Source organism: Saccostrea cucullata, unplaced genomic scaffold (assembly GCF_032062105.1).
Source record: "Saccostrea cucullata isolate Sc308-1 unplaced genomic scaffold, CSIRO_AGI_Scuc_v1 ctg9494, whole genome shotgun sequence".
In the NCBI taxonomy this organism is placed as follows: Eukaryota; Metazoa; Mollusca; class Bivalvia; order Ostreida; family Ostreidae; genus Saccostrea; species Saccostrea cuccullata.
The window spans coordinates 10,594-23,432 of record NW_026925251.1 but is presented as its reverse complement, the minus strand read 5'-3'; the positions used below and the strand labels follow the sequence as shown (position 1 = coordinate 23,432).

The window sequence follows — 12,839 nt, the reverse complement described above, 5'->3', positions numbered from 1 at the left end:
TATACTTCAGGGAAACGTTGTTAATGTGTAAAATGCATAGAGTTTGTCGTTTTTAATGAAGCTTAAAGGGAGTATGGCACCAAAAGGGAGTTGGGGAGCGTTTGGGGAACATCTGTAACGGTTCCCGTTACAATTAGCCCTAGTTTATGTAGCAATATACCACCATCTTGTGTATATGAAGTTTATGTCTTTTAAATGATTTGATAGTCGCACGAAAATGTACGAACAATATTAAAAAAGAGGCAATTTTTTGGCAAATAACTTGATGACACAGACGACTCTGAATTTAAAATATTATATCATATAAGTGGCTAAGTTGAAGCTCTCATGAAATATTTTCTAAGTACTTAAATAGCCAGCTTTCCACGAAATTCAGAAATAATTGTGTTACTGGGTGATCATGTAAATCGCTTAAAGAGATGAATATTAGTGCACTATTTAGGAAAAGTTATAGCAGCCGTCACTTGATCATCAGTCAAATGACGACACTCGATACCTGATAAAGATCTCATCATAAATACTGTGTACTCATACGTTTGCAAATGAAAACTAAATTTGTAAAGAAATGGAACAGTTCAAGGTTAAAGGAAAAAATTCTCATAATATTATGTGCATGTGTGTAAAAGGTCGCGCCTGCGTGAAGCCTTGAATACTCAGAATGTAGATTTCTACAGAACATTCTTGTACATGTAATATATAATATAGCGACCAAACTCACTTAAACTTTTTTCTCTTGGCTAAACAATGGAATGATATATTTAAAACCTGAGTTCATTGGGTTTGATCTTATATCTCAACTTCAGACCGATAATAAACAATGTAATAATTGTATATTATGAACACATGTTTCTTCAATAAAGCACATTTTCTGTATCATTTAATGATTTTTATGTGCATTAGAGAAATTAGCATTTCTGATTAAAATACATTCAGTAAAAGTATGGAACAAAAAGCAAAATGCATCAATTTTTTTGTAAGAATCCTTTCTTCTCTTTCCGCCCAAACATTAAGTTATTCAATTATTAAAAAAGAATTATTAGATTATCAAAGCAATGGATATCTCCTTATATGATGAGGAATGGGGATTCTTATTTCAGCTAATTCAGCTTATTCAATGTATCATGAAGTCAGATGCTGACTGACGTTTTCATATTTATTGCTTTGTCATTATTTACCCACTGATTTGCTGGTAGAATTTATTTCATTTCAATTCGTTATTTCTTCGTGCGAAGAGTTCATGGCGAGATGACTGGTTGGACTCCGGACCGTGGCTTGAGACGATGGACCGGTATATAAGGAATTAGAATATTCGTATGAAATTTCTGTTGTCATAAACATTGACAATAATTAAGGAAATTGGGTTTTATGTTAGGAAAAATGGAACATTTGCATGCTTTAACCTTTTCCATATTTTAAACACTGATTGAAATTTTGTATTACATCCACTGGATATTTCTAATAATGCTTAATTTATTAAAATATATTTATTTAACCTTGTTTTCTATCCCTTGTATCCTTTGGACAGTGTCAACAGCTAAAGTTCCTAGGAAGTATTAAGGTAGGATACTTCTCTGGTTTCTGACTAGATGAAACATTCAAAGTATATTTGCTTATGTCGTCTTATATATTGAGGTTTAAAGGATCTAAAAGGCCATATTTTTCTTTCCTCGTTCCAATTGTACAACTTTAAATAGAAATGGTAAACTGCGTTTGAAAACTAACAGGGACTATATTTTTGGCGGAATAGTGGCGTATGAAAATATCTTCTTTTCTGCCTCTCAAACTTGTAATGGAACAATGAATTTAGTTATAATTTTTACACAATCGAAGACTTGGAGAAATTTTCAAATGTAAGTTAGATTGATAATGAGTGATTAAACTTTTGAAATATATCAAATAAATATGATTTTTCAAACAAACTAGAATTTTGTTTGCTTTTATACGCTTCCTATCAAAGTGCTTATTTGAGCCAAAAATCCATAAAAAATATTTTTTCTCTCTTAGTACACGAACAAAACTTTTTGTTTTTGTATCATTTTGTACATTTATAAGACCACTTTATTATGTGAAAATAAGAAAAAGTTAAGTATGGGAAGCATCTAAAAATAACCAGTATATCCTTAAAAAGTTAAGAAAAACGGAGAAAATTCGGATTAGCCAATATCCAGTTAGTTAGATTATTTATGTAAATTTGGTAATATCATGCTATAAACCCGATATAGTAATATGTTATTATGCAAAAGAACAGTCAATCTTTAAACTTTTTAAATAGAAGTAGGTATCACATGATTGGCAACAGTATTTTTTATTCTTAATGTCAAGGGAAAATATAATGACCTTGACCTGACCTTGCCTCTAATATAAAACGGTCAAATTTAATCTCACTGATACTATCACTTACTGATATTGTCTTCTTGATTCTGTGAAAATTTCATTAATTTTTAAATATTAGAAATATGAGAAAAATCCTACCTTAAGCTATATTTGCGCAAAATTGTAACTTTTTTACATTTTAAGCTGGAGTAATATTGCAGGAGAATGTAACAAACCTTAAAGAAATACGCAAAAAATTGCATCTTTTTTATATAAGCAGTTGATATTGCACAGCATCTCAATTTTATTGCTTATTATCTACATATATGTTGGTAAATAAATTATGCTCAAAATGTAGAATTCCTTATCTTAACAAGTAGAAATATTAAGACTTACACTTGTGTTTCCTCGTAGATTTCATTATTTCAAAAATATTCAAAACGCTTTATAAATAAAAACATATTAACATGAATTTAAACATAAACACAAGAATCAAATGCATATTGTATTTTTATGTACGCTTTCTAGAATTAGCAGAATTTAAATCCAAACGATCTAAATCATATTTCTGTAGCTTTCACGCATTTTTTGCTATATGCAACTTGCTTTAGTATAGAAAACAAATATGCATAATAACGGTTATACATATTAATCATTAATAAATGTTATATAACAAATCCTTATTGTGTTTCATACCAAAGCAATAGGTCTTTGTTTTAGAAGATTTTTAAAATAATGCATCATTCCTTATAAAAACAGAAAAAATAAGAATCATCCCAACAGGCAAACAACAACAAAAAAACAACAACCTTAAATCAGCGTTGTTTAAATATATATATATATATATATATATATATATATATATATATATATATATATATATATATATATATATATATATATATATATATATATATATATAATAAAAACAGAATGCTGCAGTCCAAATTAAATAAAATCTTTACTGTTAGCGCTTTCAGCCATGTTGGCTCTTCAGACAGTTATAAAAAATTCAAAACTTTGTCAATAACGTTGCTAATGACGTCGTGAAAATTTAAGTCATTATGACGTCACAATGTAGTTCGTGGTAGCGGCTGCATGAACTTTTTCAACGCAGTTAAAGAATGTATAATTAAAGCATAGAAATAAAATAAATTTTGTGAATTATACATAATCTCATTTGCAATTCAGTTTTGGTTTAAAAAGTCTTATAAAATAGTCCTCTTTGGTAACACGGGCGATTTCATCCGATGTCCACATTTTGTAGAACGGGAAAATCTTAAATTTCCCTTTACCACATTCGGCGAAATCAACGCAGAATTGATCAAAAGAGATATTTTCCTAGGGGTAGAAATGCACCCAATAAAGCAAACAATAAAAACTCGTGGAGAAACTCAACACAAGAGACATATCAAGTTCCACGGAAGTCTTCTTTTAAACAGAGGACAAATCAGAGAGACGCAAGGAGTAAAACATTACAGAATTCCAGGAATTCTTTTTTAGGACAGGGTTGGTCCCAAACGAAACGGAAGAAATAACTAACTGTCCTGAAAATACAGAGAAGACGGTTTTTACAGAACCCAAAATTGTCAACCTATCACAACGAGACTTGAATAGTGATGAAATAAAACTTTTGGAACATGGTTTAAAATTCACACCTACGCCAAAGTCTGATAAGGTTGATGTCGTCAAGGACACAGAAGAATTCTGCCGTAAATTACGCTTGAAGGAATTTTTTCAAAATAAAACCGATGATGATATATCTCTGGTTAAAAATAGGAAAGGTTTCAGGCCACCGCCTAATAGAGATAAACATTTGGAGGATTATATCTCATGTCTCAAAAAGGCAGCTCACTCCAACATGGCGGATAAAAAGGTAACGTCAAATATTCCACATAATCAATATCAAGCAATGCAAAATCTTAAAAGTGAACAAACAATTGTCATAAAAAAGTGCTGATAAAGGAGGAGCTATAGTAATTATGGACAGAGAACATTATAAAGAAATGTCCCTATCTCAACTCCAGGATAATCAGTTCTATAAGAAACTAGAGCAAAATACAGATCGACAAACTATGCTCAAAATAAAAAAACTCACGAAGAAGTACCAAGGTAATCTCACGAAAAATGAAATTGAATACCTTACGGATTTCGAAGTTAAAACTAGCCATTTTTATGGTCTTCCCAAAATACACAAATGTAAAGAAATCCAGGAAAATGTCAAGAAATGTAATTCTACGTACATAAAACTTCCTAGACCAAATGATCTTAAACTGAGGCCCATCATTGCAGGACCCGCATCTAGTACACAAAGATTAAGCAATCTACTAGATATAATCTTAAAACCACTGTGTACCAAAGTGACCAGTTATGTGCGTGATGATATGGATTTCCTCAACTATATTCCACAAACAGTACCAAGAGAAACATTACTTGTTAGTTTTGATGTTACCAGCTTGTACACTAATATTACGCATGAGTTAGGAATTGAAGCGATCAAATATTGGTTGGATAAGTATCCGGAAGAAATCGACCATAGATTCCCCGCAAACTTCATTTTAGAAGGACTTAGAATTGTACTAGAGAATAATAATTTTCTGTTTGATGATGAAAATTATCTACAAATCAAAGGTACTGCCATGGGCACCAAAGTCGCCCCTACATATGCCTGTTTAGTAATGGGATTTTTAGAAGAAAAACTTTACAACATTTTGCCGGAAACATTTGATCTAGAATTTACGCAGTACATTAAAGAGAACTGGAAAAGGTACTTGGATGATTGCTTCATCTTTTGGACAAAGAGTGAAGAGGATCTTACAAAATTCCATTCGGTCATTAATGAGTTACACGATTCAATTAATTTCACAAGTGACATGAATCGTAACTCGCTTCCTTTCCTTGATATACTTTTAACAAAAAACGGAGAGGATATTTCTACAGACCTATTCTGTAAAGAAACAGATACCCATCAATATTTGGACTTTCGCTCTTGCCATCCGTCACATACAAAAAGGAACATTCCATACAATATGGCGAGACGTATTTGTACAATCGTGACCGATTCTTCTCTACGCTTGAAAAGACTTCAAGAACTAAAACAACACCTGACGCGACAAAATTACCCAATGAACCTTATTGAGGACGGAATCAACCGGGCAAAAGACATACCTTTAACCCAATTACGAAATATTCGCCATCCAGAGGAAAACGACGAAAAGATTATTCCATTTGTGATAACTCACAACCCCCGTAACCACAATATTCTCAATTCAGCAAAGCGATTTTTTCCAATATTAGAACAATCTGAAAACATGAAAAATCTTCTGGACAAATCATCAATTATTAACAGCAGGAGACAAGCACCAAACCTGAAGAGGATATTAACCAAAGCAAAATTTTCCTCTAGCAACCAGAGTGTCGTCAGAAAGTGTAGTGACCCCCGATGTGGAACGTGTGATTTCATTCAGGAAGGCGAACAAATTACACTTAAAAACGGGAAAGTTTTAAAACCTAATACTAGCATGAATTGTAAATCTTCAAATTTGATTTATTGTGCAATATGCCCAACCTGTGGCGAATATTATATAGGGCAGACAAATCAGCTTAACGCACGAGTGAGGGTACACAAGCAACATATACGGGACGAAACTGTCAGATGCACCCCTTGTTCAGAACATTTCGCCGAATGTGGTAAAGGGAAATTTAAGATTTTCCCGTTCTACAAAATGTGGACATCGGATGAAATCGCCCGTGTTACCAAAAGAGGACTATCTTATAAGACTTTTTAAACCAAAACTGAATTGCAAATGAGATTATGTATAATTCACAAAATTTATTTTATTTCTATGCTTTAATTATACATTCTTTAACTGCGTTGAAAAAATTCATGCAGCCGCTACCACGAACTACATTGTGACGTCATAATGACTTAAATTTTCACGACGTCATTAGCAACGTTATTGACAAAGTTTTGAATTTTTTATAACTGTCTGAAGAGCCAACATGGCTGAAAGCGCTAACAGTAAAGATTTTATTTAATTTGGACTGCAGCATTCTGTTTTTATTTATTTAAGTATTTTTTACTGTACCAAGAATTTAACTTATCAACGTATATATATATATATATATATATATATATATATATATATATATATATATATATATATATATATATATACACTTTAAGATATGCATCTATCTATATGCAGGAGGCTCATTGGTTTTGTAGGTCACCTGAGCATCATTCAACAACTTTCCAATGATTGAATTTTGTTCATGTTTTAAACTAGATTTCATAACATTCGCAATTTTGAAAGAGGCACCACTGCTCATCATAGCTATACACTTGGCAATTGCTTAGTTTGGTTACTTAATACCCAGAGGCAGGGTAGGGGAACAAAATTGCATTTCAACTGATCGTTTACAGTTATCAAAAATCAGTTGTACCTGCAGATTTTAAACCATTAATTCATTTCAGTATATAAGTAGGGCCCCCTACCTATTGTTCCCCTAAGTCTGGGGCCTTGAAATTCACAATTCTGGAAGAAAGGCCCTTGCTCATCTTAGTTATATAAGCAGTTCATTCGCTTAATACCCATGAACAGAGTAGAAGATTTTCAAATATTTAATGTATTTTCACTATATAATCAAGAGAGCCCCACCCTAACGCCAGAAACCCTGACCATGAGGCCATAAAATTCACAACTTTAGAAGAGGCAATCTTTCTCATCTTAACTATGTACTTAGTTAGTTTGTTTAAAACCCAAGAGCAGAGTAGAAGATTTTGAAAGAACGAATGTATTTTCACAATATAATCAATAGAGACCCGCCCTAACACCAGAACCCCTGGATCTGGGACCATAAAATTCACAATTTTGGAAAAAAAATTCTTGCTTATCATAACTGTGTACTTTGTTAAGTTTATTTGATAACCAGGAACAGAGAAGAAGATTCTCAAGGAATTAATGTATTTTTACTACATTATTAATAGAGCTCCGCCCTAACACTAGAACCCTTGGCCCTAGGACAATAAATTCACAATTTTGGAAAAGGAAATCTTGCTCATCATAATTATGTTCTTAGTTTATTTTATACCAGGAACAGAGAAGAAGATTCTCATAGAATTAATGTATTTTCACTAAATAATCAAAAGAAGAACTACCTTACCTTGAATATCAAATAAGAATTTTCAATTTAGTTTTCATCTCAAGATCAATATTCATGCAAATTTGGTAAAAGTACGCCAAAGCGGGGACATTCGGTCCACGGGGCCTTGTATTTTGCGGAGAAAATTCGTGGCCTGTGCTGAACATCTTCCATAACAGCAAAATGCGTAGTCAGCGGAAGTTATGTTAGTTTAGAAGAGTTCCGATTTCTAGAGGAGATATCTCACGTTATTAAAATAAGGAATACAGATTAAATATAAGGGATAGCTTTCAATCTAATTTCATAAAGCAAAGTCAAATGATTGCTTTAGAAGAAACAACAAGGGAAATAATAACAGAAAACAGATTCGTATACAAGGGGTGATAAAAAATTTCGCGAACAAATTGTATAACTTACATGAACAAATAAAATAAGGTTTCAGTGATCATTATTTTTTAAAGCAGCCCTCTCTGATTTTAATGCAAATCTGTCACCGTTTTGCCCGTGCGCGAATCACATGTTCATTCTGATCATAGACTCTAAAATATGATTCTTACTGTATACAGGAACATTTTCGCCCAAGTTTTTCTTTCGCCCCTTTCGCCCTACCCTCATTTGGGAGAATTTAAGACGGGGTGAATTCAAAGTATGCAGTAGAATTCTTAAACTAAACTATGACTGGGCGAATTTAAAACGGGGCTAATTTGTTTTATAAGTGTAAAAGGGCAAAAATAACACGGGACAAAAATGACCCTGTATATACATGTAATATATTTCTATAAAAAGAAATGTCCATTCGTCAGAAATGACCAAATTTCGGAAAAGGATGGTTTGATAAGGATACCATTTACCAGAAAGAACATTGTGATCATCATAGCCCGAAAACTCTGTCTTAGGAACGTAGCTTATCCAATACAGTTTTGGGGGACCTTCATTTCATCATACTTAATATGTTTTAAGGTCTAAATCAAAAGATTTTTAAGGGATTAAATAATACTGTAGATTCCTTATTTTTCGCGAGTACTTTTTATCGCGACTTGGGTCTTCAACGTCAAATCGCGAGAATCATAATTTGCGAATGGATGGTTGATCAACAGAATTTACAAAGATTTCATCACCATTAAAATAAAAGCGAGTAATATTTTTTCGGGTGTGACGCTTCTTGCGAAATTACGTGGAAATTAATTCCTCGCGTATAATTAGGAATCTACGGTATTATTGTTAAGATATTAAACAATTTTTCAAGATGTAACTTCGCAATCTTTTATAACAAATTGTCTAACAACGGACTAATCTGTTCCCAAGATTGCTATCGCTGGGCTACAAAACAAAAGTCATTTTTTACCATTTGTCTCCCTTCACTAAAACAATTTATCCAATTTATGGTGAACCTCTGGAAAGCCTATTGTCTTCATAAACCTTGTAAAAACTATAACGAGATACTTAACTGGAATTTCCGAGTTATTCGGTAAACTTTACGGTCCTTCGTTGCTCGAGTAATACTGTGAAAACCATTTCTCATCACGAGTCTCCTACATCTTGACGTCATTTTCACATTGTGACAAGGGATGGGGCAATCGTAATCAGTAATCGTAATCAGCTGTAATCGATTACAGTTTGCCAAGTAATCGTAAGTAATCATTAATCACCCATTTTTCTGATTACAAGTAATCGTAATTTAATCGATTACTCTGAAAAAAGACCTGTAATCATGATTACTTTTTGATTACAATTATTAAAACAAAGTTCATAAAATCATGATTTTGATGATATTCAGGGATTCTTTTTTCAGTGTACAAATTTGTTTATAAGCAAAATTTATTATAAAATTATAAGCTATATTAAGACAGGTTTCTTCTTCTAATGCTTCCAGAAATGCTTATAACCAGGTCCATTGTCCAGGCAATGAGTTAATTCTATCATTTCTCAGCTATATTAAGTAGTCATTTCAAAATACTTAAGCAGCTTAGCAATACGCCATTTTGACTAGATACATGTATATACTGAAAGAAAGTTTCGATCTACATGATCATTTTAAAGTTTGATTTTATTTTAGTTTCAATTTTAAAACGTATGTAACATGTGTAATGCAACATTTTCTTTTCCCTGTAAATCTTTGAATAACTTTGTATTTTTTTAAATATCAAATGTTCCTTTATTGAGAAGTGTGTTCTAGAAATAATTATGTTTGATTTACAATGTACATAAAAAGATAATGTGAATTAATTAGTGATAAAACACAGATATACGTAGGTTAGGTCAGCTTGTGTAATAACAGTTATTGATCAACTATCCATGCTTGTCAAGTCAATGTGTTTTATAAAATTCTAGTAAAAACTTCTAATATTTGGCAGCTTAATTGAAAAGTTCATCACTAATCAAGAAGGTCAATTACTTGTGTAACTGTTCTCTTTCAAATCCTTATATCCCTAACTATAATTATGTTCAGTTTGATTTGTAAATGATAATAATAAATTCTTTTTCCCCTACTTCTCTCAACCATTACACAAGATATTTACTTGTATTAAAGATAGAAATCGGATGATACAAGATAAATCTCATGCATCTATATAAAGACACGTACCACCAAACTTTGTCTGAATTTTACCTTAAAAATATTAATGATATTTAAGGTAGGATTCTTCTCATATTTCTAATATTTAAAAATTAATGAAATTTTCACAGAATCAAGAAGACAATATCAGTAAGTGATAATATCAGTTAAATTAAATTTGACCGTTTTATATTACAGGCATGGTCAGGTCAAGGTCATTATCTTTTTCCTTGACATTAAGAATAAAAAGATACTGTTGCCAATCATGTGATACCTAATTCTATTTCAAAAGTTTAATTTTTTTCTTTTTGCATAAAAACATATTACTATATCGGGTCTGTAGCATGATATTACCAAATTTACATAAATGATTTAACTTAACTGGATATTGGCTAATCCGAATTTTCTCTGTTTTTCTTATTTTTTTTAGGATATATTAGTTATTTTCATATGCTTCCTATGTTTAACTTTTTCTTATTTTCACATATAATAAAGTAGTCTTATAAATGTACAAAAATGATACAAAAACAAAAAGTTTTGATCGTTTACTAAGAAAGAAAAAATACTTTTTATGAATTTTTGGCTCAAATCTGCACTTTGATAGAAAGCGTTTAAAAGCTAACAATGTTCTAGTTTGTTTGGAAAATCATATTTATTTGATATATTTTGAAAGTTTAGTCCCTCATTATTAATTTAACTTACATTTGAAAATTTCTCCAAGTCTTCGATTGTGTAAAAATTATAACTAAATTCATTGTTCTATTATAATTTTGAGAGGCAGAAAAGAAGATATTTTCATACGCCACCATTCCGCCAAAAATATAGTCCCTGTTAGTTTTCAAACGCAGTTTATCATTTCTATTTAAAGTTGTACAGTTGTGATGAGGAAAGAAAAATATGGTCTTTTAAATTCCTTACATCTCAATATATAAGACATATAAGCAAATATACTTTGAATGTTTCATCTAGTCAGAAACCAGAGAAGAATCCTACCTTAAAGAAAGAAGAATAAAAAAACATGCTGTTGTCCTTGAATATAAAGAAAACTTAATATAATCTAAAGTAATCATAAGTAATCATGATTACATGAATAAAAAGTAATCAGATGTAATTGATTACTTTCAAAAATGTCTGTAATAAGCTTGTAATCGATTACTTTCAAAATACAAAGGAATTGTAATTTTATCAATTAATTTTGAAAGTAATCGACCCCTTCCCTGATTGTGACGTCACCATAATGGAAAAAATCATTACTTTGAACATGTGTATGACTATAGCTATTCGAAATGTCATTATAAGCTGAATCGTGTAAATATAGAGATAGTTTGCGAACTTTTTTATCACACTTAGAACATTCCTTTAAAAAACATTTCACCCATAACTTTGAAATCATCAAATCAATGTTTGTTGATTTTGTGTATCAACATTATCCAAAAATTTACACATCAAGGAACGTTCATTTTTTAAGTATTTTACTGGGAGTATTGATTCATTGAATCTATCGTATAAATAAGTAACCAAAGAAATTACGTCTAAGAAACAAGTAAAATTTTGTTTGCTCAAAAACATTGACCCCACTCATTCAAAATGATTCCATAGTAGAAGATTTCATGATAAGTATATTTGTTTTTGTCTTCTAGGAAATTGAATTATTCACACTGTACTAATATGAGGTTCTCCAATGTTTTGTTAAAAAATCGAAAAGAATATTACTTTTTCTTTTAAGTTTTCATCAAAGTTCATTGATATTCCAGTCATAATTAATCAAGATTAAAGAATAATATGATTAATTTATTTTTCATTGTAGCTGAACCTCAGTAGCACCTAGAAGCACTTTCTATGCACAATGGAGGGACCGGATTCGTCATATTCTCGCTTGTTGACCCACATCAGTTGGAAAGTTGAAAGTGAAGCTAACACAGAACCACCGATCCAGACGAAATATATGGCTGAAGGATCGCTTTCAGACATTGGAATCGCTCGTTGCCGAAAGTGATAACCTGACCTTCAGGGAGTGTCCTCTCAAGAGATTGTGTTGTCGCAGCTGTTTTCATCCTTTTATCAAAGTCAAAGCTAATGCAGCACAATTTCTCTTTAATGTCCTTGACGATTTCTCTTTTCTGCTGTGGTTGTGAAAGAGTAACCGCGTTCTCTGAGGATTTTCTTTAGATAATCGGTGAGATAACGACCAGCAAGATCCAATTTCATGATCGCATGTTGAATGGCATAACCCTAAAAATAGGCATAGCATGGGTCACACCGTCTCCAGAGTCGAGTGTAATTCCAGTTGTGCGACCAGAAGTAAACAAGGAGAGTAATGCATGGATGGCAACGTACATGGCTGGGGAATTGAAGTTTTCGAACATTATCTTTGTCATCTTTTCTCTGTTGGCCTTTGAGTAGAGTGGGGCTTCAATTAAAAGGACAGGATGTTCCTCTGGGGCCACACGGAGTTCATTGTAGAAGGTATGATGCCAGATCTTCTCCATGTCGTGCCAGTAAGATCCCCCCTTTCGCTCTCGGCATCGTCTCCTACATAGATTTCGTTTGGATTCCTGCCGACTGTAACATCTTGTAAAGCATTATTTTTTTTAATATAAATGAATGTAAATATTAACAGAAAAGAAATGATATTTACATGTAAGTGTAAAAATACCTACTCATCTGACCTCGTTCCCGTCTTGACTGCCCAGATGATAATCAACCAAGAAACTTTGAAATGCCTAAACTAAAAACTTTTGTTAATTTGCTATTCATTTATTTAAAAAAAAATAAAAAAGGCAGTTTTTCTTTGCTGTCAAGTTTGAGTGTCTCATTCTAAATAACA

At 31.9% G+C, this 12,839-nt stretch overlaps 1 protein-coding gene and 1 pseudogene across 1 annotated transcript; one reads left to right on the top strand and one right to left on the bottom strand.

Annotated features, from left to right (window-relative positions):
- Positions 1 to 3,816: 3,816 nt before the first annotated feature.
- On the top strand, positions 3,817 to 6,101 carry LOC134268439 (uncharacterized; the record flags this gene model as incomplete). The annotated part of the gene is made up of 2 exons (XM_062750699.1): positions 3,817 to 4,189; positions 4,341 to 6,101. Coding segments are annotated over 2 exons (2,134 nt in total), but the record flags the coding sequence as incomplete, so codon positions are not given.
- Positions 6,102 to 11,836: 5,735 nt separating this feature from the next.
- Positions 11,837 to 12,510, bottom strand: LOC134268441 (actin, cytoplasmic-like; annotated as a pseudogene).
- Positions 12,511 to 12,839: the final 329 nt, after the last annotated feature.